Source organism: Pleuronectes platessa, chromosome 22 (assembly GCF_947347685.1).
Source record: "Pleuronectes platessa chromosome 22, fPlePla1.1, whole genome shotgun sequence".
In the NCBI taxonomy this organism is placed as follows: domain Eukaryota; kingdom Metazoa; phylum Chordata; class Actinopteri; order Pleuronectiformes; family Pleuronectidae; genus Pleuronectes; species Pleuronectes platessa.
Window position 1 is genome coordinate 6272951 of NC_070647.1, and position 18179 is coordinate 6291129.

The 18179-nt window shown below is 42.1% G+C and overlaps 1 protein-coding gene across 3 annotated transcripts in view; it reads left to right on the plus strand.

Moving 5' to 3' along the window:
- Positions 1 to 18179, plus strand: part of slc38a4 (solute carrier family 38 member 4) — a 35689-nt gene that overhangs the window by 7104 nt on the left and 10406 nt on the right. Inside the window, exons 1-13 of one of the 3 annotated variants that reach the window (XM_053415213.1) lie at positions 4387 to 4885; positions 8111 to 8344; positions 9164 to 9260; positions 9739 to 9854; positions 11200 to 11273; positions 12263 to 12355; positions 12616 to 12697; positions 12795 to 12877; positions 13542 to 13600; positions 15105 to 15362; positions 16293 to 16372; positions 16848 to 16948; positions 17609 to 17733. In XM_053415213.1, the coding sequence (XP_053271188.1) occupies positions 8220 to 8344; positions 9164 to 9260; positions 9739 to 9854; positions 11200 to 11273; positions 12263 to 12355; positions 12616 to 12697; positions 12795 to 12877; positions 13542 to 13600; positions 15105 to 15362; positions 16293 to 16372; positions 16848 to 16948; positions 17609 to 17733 (1293 nt within the window). In that variant the 5' untranslated portion in view covers positions 4387 to 4885; positions 8111 to 8219. Of the gene's footprint in view, positions 1 to 4386; positions 4886 to 8110; positions 8345 to 9163; positions 9261 to 9738; positions 9855 to 11199; positions 11274 to 12262; positions 12356 to 12615; positions 12698 to 12794; positions 12878 to 13541; positions 13601 to 15104; positions 15363 to 16292; positions 16373 to 16847; positions 16949 to 17608; positions 17734 to 18179 lie in introns of those variants that run through there. The other 2 variants (XM_053415214.1, XM_053415215.1) reach the window with 2 other exon arrangements.

The window sequence follows — 18179 nt, forward strand, 5'->3', positions numbered from 1 at the left end:
ACACAACGTCATTTCTGTTTGCGACTGGAAGACGCATTTTTGTACCCAGTGTTTACAGATTGGGTAAATGTGTTTAGGTTTGTGCGTGCATGTGTGTGTGTCTCAATGTGAGAAAGATTGTGGTGCTGGCAGCTTTATAATGAAATAATAACAGTTTTAATATTGTGGCGGAGGCCACAAGTGATTCAGTGTATGTGAAACACTGTAAAGCATAAAAATACTTCACTCTGATCCAAAAACTAGGCCACATGTGTCCCAGACAACCTCTGAAACGTGGTTTTAGGGATCGACGTCAAATGTATCCTCAGTGGTTCCACCTGTACATAAAGCTGTCCACTCGTGATCAGTTGAGGACCAGCGGGGCCAAGAGTCAATCTGACGGCCCCTGCAGTGTCCCCTCTATTGTAAGAACAACTCACTCACAATACAACACTTCTGTTCTTTTATTTTTTTTACAAGGAACCATTTTTACAATATATTCAATGATGTGTGGCTGTGTTTAAAGCTATAGAGCTAACAGTTAACAAAGAGCCGGCACCTTAATGAGGAATTGTGCATGGTCCTAGATCCAACACGCTTTGGATTGATGTTTACACCCTGTCTGAGCTGGGCCTCTAATGGAGGACAAATAAGCGTTAGACTTTTCTTTGACACGTGTCCAATAATAATAATGACCTCAGTGTTACATCATGTATTATACAGCAGTCACCTACTTGAAAATGGGTCCATAGAGGTGATAGTTGTAGACACAGGGGACAAAAATATCCCGCTTTGACCTTTGAATTCTTAAAGAGGCCAAATCATTAGTTGAGGACATTTGTCTTTAATATTATTCTAATAAAGACATACATGTATTAAGCTTTCACCACATAAAAGCCCTGTTAGCTCATCGGAGGGAAATATGTGTTTATTTGATATTTAATCAGATATTGGACGTCATATGTCCGGTGATTTAGAAGCAGTCTGTGGTATTTGTAGGCAGTCACATGGCAGAAGGAGGTATAGGCTTTATTTATAGAGTCGCAATGACCATGCTGTTGGGGCTGCATAACAAACATACACTTTAACATGGGTTCGGATACTGTGTGTTTGTGCGTTTGTCTGTGTTTGCTGAAATAATTCATCCATTCAGGGGCACACGTTATAGTCCATAGTGTTGTGTTAGACATGTTATGGTCAAATCTGGAGGTTAATGACCCATTGATCCGTGACGGCAACATCCGCCAGGGCCTCTTGTTTACTGATGTCCAAACTGTGTATTATACTCCGGCATGCTACAGAAATTGTTTTTTATGAGGTGTTATGCTCTGGAATTTAATCAAATACATGCAGATGTCAAAACTCTGCCGGGAAACCAGCGACTTCAAAGAGTGAACAAGGGAAATACATAAATTCTCATTTGAGCAATACCTTTACAAGTCTGTGTCAAAACTCCCTCATCACAGAGAACCGGTCCAAATGTCTTGGCGAGCCCCGACAGTAGGTGGACACTGTCAGTAAGATGACAAAGTTTTACCAAAATAAAGGGAGGGTGGGTTTGTGCACGTAGCAGAGAGAGGAGGGCACAGTTAGAGGAAGAGAGTCTGAGTCCTTCGAAAACTTCTGCAAGTTGGAACAGCTTGTTCTATCGGGTATAACGGCAAATAAGTGAGGTCTTTCCTCCATGTTTTGTTGAAGCAAGATCCTTTAATCAACATGTTAACTTGGATGATTCCTCAGACACAGGATTCAACAGTCTAAATTTCCCCTTAGTATTTCACCATTGACAACAATAAAATACTGACTTTAACAGTTATATGAAACATAGACAATTAAGCAAAATTGATGATTATCAACCAATGTATACATTACCTCTTGGTATTCTGGATCAGTATTATCAGTGGGAAGGTGCTTAGGCAATATAAAGCAGTTAAGGTGAATTTAAAGGGACAATCCAAAGAAACAGATTTATAAAACTTAAGTTGTTCCAGTAGCATTTTCCCCATATCGATCCCCCCCCTCGAAAAACAAAGTTTTGTCCCTTTTAAAGTTTTTCAAAACTCCAGGGCTGTGTTGTAGTCTGGACGGGAAACAGAGATGTTTGGAAACCATGCCATAGACACTCTCAACCTTGTGACGATTTTTCGCTCAGGACGTAGTCCTCGCTGATTCGTCAAGCTCCTATCACATGATCCACCATCCGGAAGAAAACTAAAAGTTCCGCTGACTACCAATGTAGAATGCAGCATAGATATCATCAGGGTTATTTTGTCACACGATGACATAAGACCTTATGCAAAAGTCTTGCTCCTTGCAGGTCGCACACCGGTCTTAACGGGTTAAACCAGTGGACACTTTGTGTTTTCATTTGTTTGTGTGTGAGATTTTGTCGAGCTCAGTCACTTCTATAGTTGGCTGCTGCTGCTCTCTGAAGTTTGTGACCCCCAAGCTAACGCCATCCCTGTTTGGTATGTCACAGGATTGGCTCAGGGATGGCTTTCTAGTCATAGGTGATGGGCTGTGTGAGGCCCCAAACATAAACACTCCAAGGGGCCTTTTAAGGAATATCCCTGCAGCTGTAGTTGATCATGTTGAGGAGTTCACTTGTTTTTTAGGAATCTAGCTATCATGTTGCTGTGTTGTTCTTTGTACTGAAGGTTTTATAAAATAATTTGGGGCTCAGTTTTACTTATTTTCCTTAGATTCAAATGCTTGTTTGAAGAAATCCAAAGAAAAGCTACATTTCTACTTTGGGGGATGGGCCGTAAGTCAGTTTGACCAGCATACACCTCCACACTGGCAACAGCCGTGGCTGGAGGCATTGTGTTTTTGGTTTGTCCACCATTCTACTGAATGAGATATGTGAGGAATGCCTCATGGGAAATTCTACAAATTTGCCACAAATATTCTCTTGGGTGAACTTCTACGTTTATGTTAAAGGGAAAGGTCACTGTGACATCATAACACTCTGCAAAAACACTTTTCAGAATCAGAAAGTACTTATTGCCAAGTAGGTTTACACCTACAAGGAATTTGCTCTGGTAATTGGTGCAAACAATAAACATAGAACATAAAAACATAAAAACACAATAAATACAACACACATAAGAAAAGCAATAAAAAGAAACAATATATATTTACTCACTATTTACTTCTTATTTACTCCCTTTTTCTAATATTTATACAAAGTAACATTTATTTAGACATAAACATATCTAAGTAAAATATATATAATAGATAAAAGATACAAAAAGTGAAGTAAAAAGTGAAATGCAAGATGCAAGACAGTGAACAGTGTCAGATTGCAATATGCAATGTAATGCAGTATAATATAATATAATATAATGTGTTATATGGCCTATATTTAACACCTTGACACAGGAGCAGAAGCAGATAATGATGACTCAACTCATTGGCTGAGGCACACAACAGTTAGATCTTGACCTTGAGTTATAGCTTAGGTGTCGACCTTTCCTTGACTTAGACTAAATGAACCGTAACACTTTTCCCTGAAAATGAAAAGTTGAAGCCCTCTAAAGGTTCAGTACATTCCATCCTTATCTTCTTCTGGTCTTTGTCTATTTTGTGTAACCCAGAGTAAATAGACGTTACTGAGAGATAGACATCACTTGATGTTTTCACTCCTCTCCATTCGTGCCGATGTTACAGTAGGTTTTAGCTTATTATTGTCAAGTGTGGATGTAAAAGTTACAAAGTCTCTCTGTTAGAGTCAATTACATGGAATTAACACACTTCTGAGCTTATTACAACTTTCCAGCTTCCTAAAATGAAAATGAACAATTATGTGACATTTATCATGATAATTATCGTTTACAACTGTGGGATAAAGTGAAAACCCTTGTGACAAAAGTGTTTCTGCTCACTCTATAAAAAATCTTTAATCAGCTAATTCGAAGAAAGTCTTGCAGTTTGTTCCCCACGTGTGTGTGTGTGTGTGTGTGTGTGTGTGTGTGTGTGTGTGTGTGTGTGTTTGTTCCTTCATTTGAACCAGACTGTCCAACAAGAGATAAAAAAAAACATCCCTGACACAAACATGGCCTTGAGCACAGTGACATGCCGACAACGATGTCTCCTGATTCACTGATTGGCCGGTCGACGACACAGCCTACCCCCAAAATCCACCGATGATCGGCCACGGTGCAGCTGGATGTGTGTGTGTATGTGTGTATGTGTATGCAGCTGCATGTGCAAACAGTTTGTCTCTCTGTGCTCACAAGAGGTGATGCAGTGACGACAGCATCAGTCGCTTCGAGCGTCGATCATCGTCGTTGTCGTCAGGTCACACAAGGCGTGGGCCAGTGTCAAATTGTACTGACGGTCATGGTCATGTGATATGTCATGTGATCAAAGGTTGATGCGACAGTGGGTATTTAACGGCGTTGGTGGGCCGCAATATCTTCAGTCTGATGGCGGTTGATGTTCTCGCTATGTTACATCTATCAATCTGTCTGTCTATCTGTCTACCTATCATCTATATATCTAACTATCTATCTACATATCTATCTATCTATCTATCTATCTATCTATCTATCTATCTATCTATCTATCTATCTATCTATCTATCTATCAATCTGTCTCTCTATCTGTGGTCGGGGCCCCTGCTGTGGCCCTCTTGTTCCTCTCTGAAGAGGCAGACATGTTTATGTGCATGTGTGTATTGTGGAGGTTACGTCCGTGCTTAAAGGCGGGGCCTGTGCGAACAGTGTGGGTCCTCATTGGCAGACAGAGGCCCTCCCTCCTCCCTTTTAAAAGCCTGTATTTTCACCTGAGTTACAAAAGAGCTGCTGCTCCTCACCCATCCACTGTTGTCTTTCTCTCTTCTTAAAGAACACATTTCTTCTAAGAAAAGGAGCTCTCATAATCTCCTTAAGGAAACTTTCAGTGAGTGAGTATTTTTGCTTTAAAGTCTTGGTCCGTACTATGCATGAAAAAAAGGCTTTATAAACAATCAGATATATTTACCAAGCACCATGTTGCAAGATTTGTTTCTCCTCCAAGCTGTTTATTCTGCACGTTGGAGTTTCTTTTTTTTCCACCCTTTTCCTGATTTATGTGGTATCCCTCGACCCTGCAGACAAGAGCCAACTCCTCAGAGCTCGTGGCTGATGCAAGAGTTTGTTTGGGTGGAGGATATATGAGATCGGTGCAGGGTTTTCACCGTGGAGACTTGAGGTTGTTAAATCATCTGTGGACACATTTCTTCCTAAATGTGTCTCGGCGAATTATTTTATTTTGAAAGTATGTGCAAAGGTTTTAAGGGTTTAGTTTCTTTAGGTTTTCTGTTTCAATGCTTTCTGCACGTTAAGGTTTTTTGTTATTTGGTGAGACTGGTATCCGCAGGAAGTTTCACGACTGGTTTTTTTTGTGCAGTTTTCTTGTTTTCTAATTTCACCTTGTGAACATTTGCACGAATCTTACCGCTTTAAAAGACATTTGACCAGTTGAACTTAAAAGTTTTCCCGTGAGATGAATGAATGAAATAGTCATTCAAAAGCTACAAAACAATATTGCTGGTTGTGTTTCTGTGCAGACAGCACGTGCGTCTTCCCTCTCGTCTGTCTGTCACCATTGATTCCAGCTGTTTCATTATAATGTCTGGCTTTTTATCCAGAATGCAAATGAAACCAGCCATTGTTTTTCACATCTGTGTGGCCAAGTGCAAACGAGTTTCTTCTCTGTTTGGGCAGTTCAGATGAAAATGCAAGCAGGGCTGCAAATTCCAGCAGCAATTGGTCACTCCTCGAGATGTATTTCACACATGTTATGTTAATGGTGGGTGGGGGCTGCAGTCAGTCCAGCTATGCGAGGCTGATACTACACCATAGCCGGTCCTCGTGTGTCGCCTGGCCAAATAAGTGATTCTTTAATGCTGTACCTGTAACAACAGTGGTGTTAAATAGTGAAATACAAAGTTAACCCAGTCGGACAGGTTAATCCTTTTTGGCAATGAGAAGTGTGAAACGTTCGCCCTTTCTCTCTCGCCACACAACAGAGAGGGACACTGAGAGATTAGGTGTACTGGCTTGTGTGATGCGGTTGTTAACGGTAATGTAGCCGCTTAATCTCTGTTGGCTCCCAGATATGGTCTGTTTTAGAGCGGCATACTTCCGAAGAGCGAGATCGCAGAGGGGACTAAAGCGTGATTTGGAAGGAGGTCTGGTCCAGTAGGTCAAAACACTTTCAGCCAGGTCGGGTCATGCTGGAGAGTCTTAACACCGATGATGTCATTTGCATAGCATGTCCTTTACAAAGTGGAACATTTTCTGTGGAGGCAAATTGGCCTGTGTGCTGTAAACGCTTGGGTAATGCATTGTGATGCAAAGATCCTGCTGCCCATCAACTTCCTTTAAGTGACTGTTGCTCAACAGAAAATCTAAAACGTATTCTGTTACAGATGATTTCAAAGTACTGACCCCAAATGCATTTAGTCAAATACAGCACTAACACGCGCTTGAACTTTATTCATCTCCTTCTATGCATGTACTTTTTAATACTTCTGAAAGAAAGGAGCTTTTTTTAAAGAAAAAAACTAGATTTAATTGCTGCTTACCTGTCAAAATATAATATTATAAAAAGATCATACAGTTTTTAAGCGTAACTTTAATTTTTAGTTCTCAACACAGAATTATTTCCAACAAAAAGCGATGCAAAAATGAAAAAAGCAAACCAAAAGAAATAAAATATCTCCTAGTAAAAAAGTGGTGTCATACACGTAGGACACCCAAAGATGTCAAGAGAGTTTGAGGTGGTAAGAGCTTATGATGTGTGTTGTAAAGAAAATCATGTGATCTCTGCAGCGGCGCTAATACACCTCTTCCTTTCTCCACCTCTCGCCTGCAAAATGTGGAGGATTTGTCGTTGTTGTGAACACGTCCTGTGCAGAGGATTTCCCGCCGTGTTGTGCATGTGTGAAAGGCAAACTGCGGGTAAACTCTGCAGCCAATTTTTTGGGGATTTTAGACACAGGTCAGGTCTGGGAGCGGCTGAAAGTTGTTTTCAACCATGAACTAAGGAGAGTATATGCACAATTGGGTCCCGACTGTTTCGGAGTTCGCTTGCAGTGCATCGTGTGGAGGATCTCCTGCTGTGTTCTAACATAGGCTCATTCGGAAAATATCCAGAGTTCCTACTTAAGGGACTGGCCAGAGACAGTATGGAGCCTCTCACTTGGATATATTTGTTCTCATACGCAACACATTAAATTGTGCCACAGGGCGGACACCAACTTATTAATGCTGCAAAAACAAAAGAGAATTCAAAGAAGCTAATGTCTCACGTGTTCTTCTTCGGAAGTAACACATCTCGTGTTGCAATCGTGTTTTGGTCGCCACGGTTAACGGTTTGCCACGTTGGTAATCCCAGTCGTTTGTTGAGTACCCTTTTATTGAGCCCTGTGTGTGAGGAACCATAAATAATGTTGCTTTCAGTAGTATTCATGACCTCACAGGCTTCATTCACTCGCTGTCTTCGTTCTTTTCCTCACGTAACGCAATAATGAATGCTACGTTGTTTGCTCCTTCTTCAATGGTCGTGGGTGATACTGAGTAAACTGGTTAATACACGAAACAAGACGGTCTGTTGATGGTGGCCTCATGAACCCATTGTATCTTTAACCTGGTTTCAGGGTTTGTTGACTTAGCACCAGCAAGCAATCTCCATGTACGTCAGCAATGGCTTGTCATTTCTTCTTAAAGTTAGGATATCCAGTGTGACGCGACTTTGTATTTTTTCTTTAATGTATTTTATCTGACATCATAAACAGATACTTCTAATCAAGCGGTGTTTTAGTGTATATAGCAATGAAGCTAAAAGGGTCTGTGTTGTTAGAGCTGAACATGGTTGCATCATACCCCAGCTTTCCTCCTCAAGGTAACATAACAAACAGCCTCTCACTTCCAGGAAATGAGATGGTGGTAGAGGGGGCCAAGTTCCTTATTGATGCAGACAACAGTCCTGCTTACAGGCCCTTAATCAGTTACAAGTTGTTGTTGTTGTGTTGATAATTCCAGAATTTGTGGATTTTTAAGAGAGGAGCCAAGAAAAATCTGAAATCCTCAAAGACCTTTTAGTTACTGACACTCCCCTCTCTTTATTTTTTTTTGTCTTCTAGATATAAAATTCTAGCAGAAATTGAGGAAGAAACGTATCACACCCGTGTGAAGCCCTGAGACCTTGAAAACGGAACATTTCTCCGCCCCCTCATCTCGCTGTGCGCCACCATGCCGGGAGTCGTGGATCGTATGGAGCTGAGCAAAGTCTCCACGGAGGCTGATGACGACAGCACCGACAGCCTGGACGACCGCTACACAGAGCCCATTGATGCCGAGAAGGCCACCATCGACAGGTGAGCAGCCATGATGTTCAGGTTTCTGTTTCCCCTTTTCCCGAGTGAGCTGACACTGAAGCAGCTTTATTTGACACGGCAGCTCCAGTAGTGACAGGTTATAGTTCATTTTGGCCTTCTGAACATTTCTTACTGTATTTTTTATTGCTATTACACTAGTCAGCCTGTGTTTTCTTCCTCGGGTAGGTCATGTTCAGTGTCACAAACGTACTGAAAACTGAGGTGTTCTCTCAGCTCGCTGTGCTGCCAATGTAGCGTTCCCCCCCCGGGGCGTAACGTTTCCATCACTGCACGGAGGGTTCGGCGCCGATTTACACTCGTGTTTACTGCAAAGTCATTGGATTGAATCCATTCCCATTGCAGACAAAAGCCAGATGTCAGTGGGTGTTATTGGGTTCTTTGACCAATGGAAAAGGGGCTCTCCTAACTTGCCTTTTCTGTGGCTGTAAATTGTGCTTTTAAATGAAATAATCAATCAGTTAACTTCAGGTTAGAATCTCAGTCCATAGATAAGTTATAAAAGCTTGTACAAATCAGCAGTTTTGATCTGTGTGAAGCAGCAAGCTGGAATGTTTCCACACGTTCTTAGTAAATGAAAGGTCTTCCACGCCCAGCTGGCCTTGAATAACAAGCACACACAGCTGACATCCAATCAAAATCTGTTACAATTGTTCTAAAGGACAACACAGAGATTACAGTTCACGGTGAGAGAACTGCTAGTATATTTCCTTTTTTTTCACATATTGTAACATAAGAAGGTTCGTATAAACTGTCATATGTGTGTGCATGTGGTAATGTTTTTTTTCTTGGTCCTTGCAGTCAGTTTATGGATGACAACGATGACGCAGAAAGCCAGAAGTTCCTGTCGAATGGGCTGATGAAGAAGAAGAAGTATGAAGAATACCATGAAGAATATGTAAGAGGATTCACAAGTCAAAATGTAATCGGTGTTTGTCTGTGTGCCCAACCATTGGGTAAAATATAGTTACATTAAGGATGATTTGCTTTCAGAAAGACTACTGGCAGAAGTCCTGACACTGTTTGAGTAAAGAATCTGAGTGTGGCAGATTTTGGTGTCAGGATTTAAAGCCGGCTTAATGCTCTATCTGTTCTGGTAAATGTTGGCCGCTGAATTAGTAGTGAGGGAGAAACAGATCAGTCGGTAAATCTGAAAACTACTGGAAATGTGCCAAAACATAGGTATATAACAGTTTAAAAGAACACAAGGGTGCATTTTGCGTTGAATTGCATCTTTTAGGTGCTTATAGTCTTATTCTTGTTGTCAACTGCACTTCTGAGTTGGACAGATGGACGGACTTTATATGCTTTTTTTAGCTCTTCTTTAGTCTTCCTAATAAAGATTTCTCTTTTCTCTTTCTTTTCTGTGTGACCAGCATCCTGGCCACACCTCCTTCGGGATGTCTGTCTTCAACCTGAGCAACGCCATCATGGGCAGCGGCATCCTGGGCCTGTCCTTTGCCATGGCAAACACTGGCATCATTCTCTTTTCGTAAGTTGTGCAGCCGCAGATTAGTAAACTCACAGCAAGCTTGGAAGGGTGTGTACAAGAAATGGTACCACGGGTCACATGGGAAGTAAGAAAAATATATGGTTATATAACAATTATATAATAATAATCGGGTGACACAGGTTTAAGCCATGCGTTGACTTGGTTTAAGTGTTGACTTAAGTCAACACTTTGCAAAGTCTGTGATAAGTTGGCACATGATTTATGGAGTTGTCAATGTATTATATACAAAAAATGGTGGACAAAGTTAAATATTAGAAGCTGTTGATTAAATTATAATAAATAATAATTAAAATATACTATATGATTTTTTGCTAATATTGTCTATAGTAGTTAACCTAGAGAAGTTACCTATTAGAACTGAGTGCAGACTTTTTTTTCATCCTTTATTCAGAAATAATCATTGTTAGGTTTGAATTAGGTTTTTTAAATTCACATTCTGACCTGGAAGACAAACTCCTGTACCCTGTGACCCTCTGCCATCTTTTAGTCTCATCTCAGTCTGTCCCGTGCATCTGCATTATCAGCATTCATGGGTGACATCCAACATCTGACACCAGCTGTCACCCTACACCCATAAAGCCTGCCCACTCTCTTGGCTATCCATGCCCCTGCTGTGTGGTTGCCTCCTGACACGGTGGGCGGTACATGGAATATTACAGCTAAAACATAGAGGGTGTCTCCTCTCTGAAACCCAGTCTGATTGGAGAGTGGAAATATCTGAAAACGCTGATAGCATGAAGGGAAGAATGATTAACTCGTGTCATCTTCGGCCAGTTAAGATAACACACATCTCTGCTAAAATGCTACCAGCCCCTAAAAACTGCCCCGTCCTGTTTCTAAAAACCAGGGGCCATTAAAGCAAAGCTCGGCTCCTGTATGTCCAGTAACACCCACTGACATACAGGACGCCCTCTGAAGAATGCAGCAGATGGACTTATTGACGTAGCATTGACGTGACACAGCACGGGTCATGCTAGAGCCGTGTTCAAGTTATGTTGCAGCCGCACGGCGTTACCTGAGACCTGCCCCCACATCACCCAAACAACGAAACGACAAACACATCCGAGCAGCTGCAGTATGCCGCAGCTCCTTTGATGTTTGACCTGTTCATGGAGGACGAAAACGAAAACAGCGCCCACCTGCCAGGACTAGACCAAAGCAAATAAATCAGTTTTATAGACTTAAACCCTTTCCCCTGTCCTTCCTCTGCTCGTATTCACCTTTAGCTACTTGAATCGATGATACAAAAGTTGAAGCCCATACACAGAACTCTCTGTCGTGTCACTGTCTTGCGCCGACCTTCATTCTCCTTCTCTCTTTGCAGACTCCTCCTCTTTGCCGTGGCCATCCTCTCCTTGTATTCTGTTCACCTGCTCCTCGTGACGGCAAAAGAAGGAGGTCGGTATTTCACCTTTCTCTCGCTCAGCTGTAGAATTTAAAACCCAGAAGGTCGGGACCCACACAAGTGGTCCACCCGAGTAGGAAAGTAGAAAAAGTAGAGCTGAAGAAGCTTCTGGGATGAGAGGAGAAACCAGTACCACACCTCTCAACTCCGCTGCACAACATCATGTGTATTCTTCATCCCTGTCTCGAGTCTGTGCTTCTTGATGTGAAACATTAGGCACCACTTTTAGCTTGTCTAAGTCTAAATAGTATTCACATGTACACATCTAAGAAGGGAAATTGCCCTGTTGGCTGAATTTCTCACCATTCAAAGACATTCAACCTTAAAGGGGTCAGAGGAAGATGTTTCTTCATGATAAAGACTCGCTCATGAAACAAAAGGAGGGTAACTACTGCTCCAACAATATTATTTTTGTTTAAATTAAAGTTAAGAATTATACTTGCACGATTGATCATTGTGTGTGTAACTATCTGAAGTTTTGGGGGGTTTTCAGAGTTGCTTTAGACATATCAGGAATAAAAGGTTACATAAAGGTTAGTGCGCAGTGGAGTCCACAGATAAAGGTTTTATTGGTTCAGTTTGTAGAATTTAGTGACATCTAGTGGTGAAGTTGCGTGGTGCAGCTGAATAGCCCTCACCTCACTCTCCCCTTTGAATAATGAAAGAGAACCTGTGGTAGCCTTCACTTCACATGGCGGCCTCCAAAGAGGGGACCCATACCTAATTTAAATATTAAGTTTTTAATATATAGGGCCGAGTCTCTGCCAATAGATCCCTTCATCTAAATCTTACACACTGGACCTTTAGTTTAATTTCACACGTATCTTTTGGGGTATCATAAGAAAGGCAGAGAAACATGAAATGTTAATTTATTTTCTTTCAACTCCTGCATTTTAACTATTCATTCCTTGTCTTAGCGTGTGCTGTGATGCCTCGGTTGTTTTCCATGTCTAATTCTCCATCATCTTGTTTGTTCGGACAGGATCTCTCATCTATGAAAAGCTCGGGGAGAGAGCGTTCGGTTGGCCCGGGAAAATGGCAGCATTCATATCGATAACCATGCAGAACATCGGAGGTAAATCAGTAAATCACTGGTCCTGTAAATACAGATGAAAGACAAATTAAATGTATATTCTGAATACATAAACTATACCTTATTAAGAAGGTTTATGTTGTGTTCTCCTTTCTGTTGTCACCCATTTATATTCCAGATTTTTAAAAGACAGCTGTGTCTCCGATTTCTAATAAGTCATTAAAAGTGAACATGTCTGAATGTATGTAGAAAAGCACAGTGTTTCTAATCCCAGAGATATTTCCCTTGTCGTCCTCCTGCAGCCATGTCCAGCTACCTCTTTATTGTGAAGTATGAGCTGCCCGAGGTCATCAGAGCCTTCTTGGGCTTAGAAGAAATAACTGGGTAAGTGTGTGTGTGTTTGTGTGTGTGTTTGTGTTCAACTTACACTCCTGTACATATGCAATTTCCTCAGATTTTAACCTGTGTGCCATATTTTCAGTGAATGGTACTTGAATGGAAACTACCTGGTGGTGTTTGTGTCCCTCGGAATCATTCTGCCTTTGTCTCTCCTGAAAAATCTGGGTAAGGACTTAATTAATACGTGTGTGTGTGTGTACGTCTATTTATACAGAGTATCACCATCAAACTGCATATTGTTCAGTTATTTCACTCCATGCTCTGGGAGTAAACCTTATATCTAAGGTTCACTCCCTGCCAAGTGAAGCCAAACATCTCAGTGTGCCCGTGCTCTTGCAGCTGTCTGGGATCTGCTCCACAGAGCCAGGAGTAACACTAGTCGAGTCCCTGAGTCAGCTCGGAGACAAATAGGAGTAACAGAAATGTAGCACGGCCGGTAACCCTGGAGTCAGCTCCGTCTCTCCCGTGTAATTTATGAACGGACTCCTCAGGTCGGCCTCCGCTCCGACAGCTTCAACAGGCTGGGCCCACCAACAAGTCCTCATCAAGACGACTGGACAAGTGAATAGCATTAAGGCTGTATTGGGTTTAGCTTTAATAATGTCGGCTCACAAGCATTCGGTTTTCTGGTCATATCTGAATGTCTGCTGGTCAACTTCTGGATACGGGTGACAACCCAGAATGGGACGTGACCCCCATTCTAAAATAGACGGCTGATTTGACAGCTACAGAGATAGAACAGAGCAGCGGAGGTGGAGAGTTCCAACCGTAAAATATAGCATCACATGTATCTGCTGCAGTCATTACTAATTTTCGTTCTCCTCTTTAGGATACCTGGGCTACACCAGTGGGTTCTCGCTCTGCTGCATGGTCTTCTTCCTGTCCGTGGTAAGTTCAGCCTCTATATGGAATCCCACCAGCCGCTGCACCAGTCAACCCAGTTATCAGTAATACTAGTTCAATATTAGTTTGGTGTTACTGCCTCTTGCACTGTACTGACGCTATGACAAAATCCCCAGGGAATTATCACCTATTACAGGGGTTTTCAACTGGTTTTGTCCCAGGGACCACCATTCTGACTAGAAAGTAATCCGCTGCCCACTGATGTGCCTACGAGCGCGCATGCCTACGTGTGTGTGTGTGTGTGTGTGTGTGTGTGTGTGTGTGTGTGTGTGTGTGCGCGCAGGTGGATAGACGGAAGTATTAACATTTGGTTTTCCATGTTGATTTATTTAAAACATCAAACAAATCTAAAAAAATGTGTAAAAAAACAATAAACGGTTGATTTTCAGTGCTTAAGAATTGAACACAAAATTAAAATGCAGTTTGTAGTTGTACTGCATCTCAGAACCATATGTACGTCAATATATAACGTTCATGACTTAAATGTAGAGACATGTAGCTGACATGTTGAGAGAACATTAAAGTAACGGTGATCAATAACAATCAACATAAACTGGGGCTACAACTGATGACAAAGTAATGCAGAATATGTCACAAATGATAATCATACAATATCACACAAACAATTGAGGCCTACTTAAGTTTAACCTCATGATCACCAGCAGCAAATCCCACCTACTGCGTGAGTAGTACATCTGTGTGTGTGTCTATAGAGCTCTCCTAAGAAATTGTTTCTCAACCAGCGAACGTGGTAAAGTTGACTGTTATTGCAATTAATTGTTTTGGCTATTATGCCAATTTATTTTTCTTATTACAAAGTATTTGTTTTTCGCTCTTTTGTTTTATTTAATATTTTCATTATTAACTCTGCCCTTTTGGGCCTTCTTTTTCGGAAAATAAAAATTCCCATCATACAAACTACTTCTCCAAGACCTCCTGAGAGTTTTTCTACCTAGCTCAACCGTTCTTCCACATCTACCTTTAACACTCATGCACAGGGGAAAACTACTGGCAGTTTCTAGCCCCAAGCCGGTTTCAAGGTTCCCTTCATCACCTTTATATTATTTTCGATATATTTTTCTTATTTTAAATATTTTTCACGATATTCAAGATTAATCTGGGAATGTGTTGAAATATCAAAGCAAATTTCGCGGACCCCCTGCAATGCCGTCGCGGACCACCAGGGGGCCGCGGACACCTGGTTGGAAACCCCTGACCTATATCAACTCTATGGAGCTTATTAGCTTATTTCAGCTTCTTGTCATAGTGGTACCACCCACAGCCTATTGTCTTAGTTCACCCTCATACACCTCATATATAGGAAACCAAAAAATTAAGCAAAAGAGAAATTTGAGAAAATGTTAGGATTGGATAACTGCTAAACTTTCAATCAAGCAAGGAGTTTGGTTTTGAGATTTCCTAATTGGTTGCCCTCTTATTTATTTGTATCTTCATGTACGAGAACTTAACTTTATGTTTTATTCGCCAGATGATCTACAAAAAGACGCAGCTGCCCTGCCCTCTTCCTTTCTTCGCCCACCACTCGGCCAACCTCACCATGAACGCCTCGGACGCGTCGGGGCTCTACCTGCAGAACCGCTCGCTGCAGATGGATTTCTCCCGAGCCGACATGTCGCCGGCGGTCAAGGGCGGCCACGACGCCCACCTCTCCACCGGTGTGCACGTTGAGCCCCACCCTGACGACGAGGAGATGTGCACGCCCAAGTACTTTGTCTTCAACTCGCAGGTACGGTGCGGCCGGGGTGGGGGTTTGAGCGCAGCTGATTGGCTCTCGGTTGTGTGCAAACATGTGTCAAGCTCGTAAAGTTCAGCATTATGTGTAAACACAACCTGGTTTCAAGGCAGAGAGGTGAAGGTTGAAAGGGCGCAACACCTGAAAGGGCAGATCAACTAGTCGGTTTTGTGTAGGTGTGTCACGCACATTCCTCCATTGGTTCACAATAAAAAATAGTACCTGGGAGATTGTCATCACAATATTAAACCGTGTGAATTCATTTACGCTTTTTTGGTTGTACAAGACTACACACGGCTTATGCAGAGGAATGACTACACAACAGGAACAGAATATACAGAGTATGTGCAAAGACACGTTTGGCGAAGGTGGGGTTTTTGTAGGGTGTGTTTGGGCTTTTGTGTGTCGTGAATGGCGATAAGACTCTGCCTCGCGGCTTTGTGTTAACACCCGGACACGGTCGCAGAGGAAAAGACGTCTAAGCGCCAGTGTGTGATACCTGCAGACACTGAAACACTGAATTCACCCTCATTTGTCAACATATTTGAAGATCTGACATCAGCTCAGACAGGATTTTGTCGCCCAAGTCCATAAATCATAAACCAATCATCATGAAGTGTGAGAAAAGAGCAGAGTCTGTTGTGACACGTATGACACTCCTAAAACCAACAAACCAGCAGTGGTGGAGCTGAACCTGTGGGTGAGGGTAGACCACGATGACCCAACACATTTCATGTTCAGCTCCAGTGTAAAAGGCTTTTCTGTCTTTTTTATTTTCGAATAACATTACATCAATTTTTATAAATAAAAATAAATATTCGGGCATCACATAATTACGTGGCTTAGTAGAGTTTTATGTCGATTAATTGCACAGTGACTCTGTGTGAGTGAATTTTGTGCGTCTGTTCTCCTGGCTTCCCTCAGACGGCGTACACCGTGCCAATCCTGGCCTTTGCCTTCGTGTGCCACCCGGAGGTCCTGCCCATCTACAGTGAGCTGAAAGAGTAAGTGCACAGAAACTTTGTCAGATCAAATCTTAGTATCAAGTCGGTCTGCTGCAGTACGTAGTAGTTTGTAGTATTACTAAACCTACAGAAGAGTTACATTTAAAAAGTCAGCAGCAGGGTTTATTTCCTGAGACAATGTCCTGGTACCCCATTCACTCATAATCAACCTACCTCACTATGAACCTGCTCAAGCCTGTGTACATGGGGCATCTGTACAGATGAATAGAAAACCAGATTATGTATAGAGAGGCAGTTTAAGAATATTATGTCACCTGGAGGCCACTGTAGGTTCTGCTACAAGTTTAGAAAGCAAGGGGTGATGGGAGGGGTAGATTCAAATTCATTCGTTTCAGAAAAAAACAACAGAGGTTGAGAAGTACCTCAATCTGCGTTCATTTGTCCAAATGCTGCAACTCGCGTGTGACCCTAACTGTTCCTAAAGTGAATATTTGTGTGTACGTTGTTTCTTCAGTCGCAGCAGGAAGAAGATGCAGAACGTTTCCAACCTGTCCATCTTGGCCATGCTCGTCATGTACATGTTATCGGCGCTGTTTGGCTACCTCACCTTCTACGGTAAGAAGCGAAGCCTATCGTTTGGTTAGCCCCCTCCTGAGGGTCTAAAGATGAAGGTCTGAGCAGTGGACAGATGATTAATGTGAGAGGAGAGAGAAAATCTTGTTTGAGCCTAAAACAGTTCAGTAATTGAAACCTCCTGAAGACTAAATTGGAGATTATCTCCCTGGTGGAACGGAAATAAACATGTGACACGTAACAAGGGACCGCAACAAAACAGTTTTTGTTGATTACCTCCACCAAGGAGGTAGTAATTGTGTTGAAGGATGCAGAGTCAGGGAAATACCCATTTAGGGTCAGGGAGTGTTTAATTTTACATTTTTACTGATTTCCTTGAGAACAATTACTGTGTCTTGATTTAAAAAATCAGTGTGTAAATGTGTGTTGTGTGGTGCAGCTATATTGAACTTCAAGGGGGTATGTGCTCTGGCAATGCAAGTCTAGTTTAACATGCATTATATTTCATAATCATAATGTTTATCATTGGAGTTGAAAAAAACAGTTTTGGTTAAGTTGACTTTTTTCCCCCAGAATACTTGTATATAAACCCAGTACAATACTGAGTACTCAAGTAAAATATATAAGTTAATGTACTTAGTGAGTTTTTCTCCAGTGACGTTTTCATCGTTCTCCGTTTTTTTTGTCCCTCCTCCATCACAGGGAACGTGGAGGCAGAGTTGCTCCACACCTTCACCAAGGTTTATAAGTTCGACACCATGTTGCTGCTGGTGCGTCTGGCGGTTCTCACCGCCGTCACCCTGACTGTGCCCATCGTGCTCTTCCCTGTAAGTACATCACACAAAAACAAACTCTTGTCTCGGTTGAATTCAGTTTTTGTCCCTCTCCTCCACGTATAAGGAGGGGACACACGTAGTTGTTTCCGAAATATCTTTTACGCTGATGTTCATTCGGGCGCTGTTGTCTATTCTCTACAGCATCATTAAATGGAGCCTTATTCAAGCCCGAATATAATTGGATTTACGTCAGAGCGCACAAACACGTTCCTCAAGTCGACACAAACACACACCGCCCTTGTAATTTAGATTATCTGGCCGCTGCCTTTCACACATCGCCAACCAGCTGCTTGTTAAACCGTGTCCATTCATTCGCTGGAACACTGCTGCCCCTGCGTGTCGCTCGGCACACAGACTGGGTTTTGTGTTCGCTGCCGAGTCAGCTCTTTTTTGGTGTCACTTTCTTGATGCAGCTGATTTTTTTCTTTCCTGGCGCT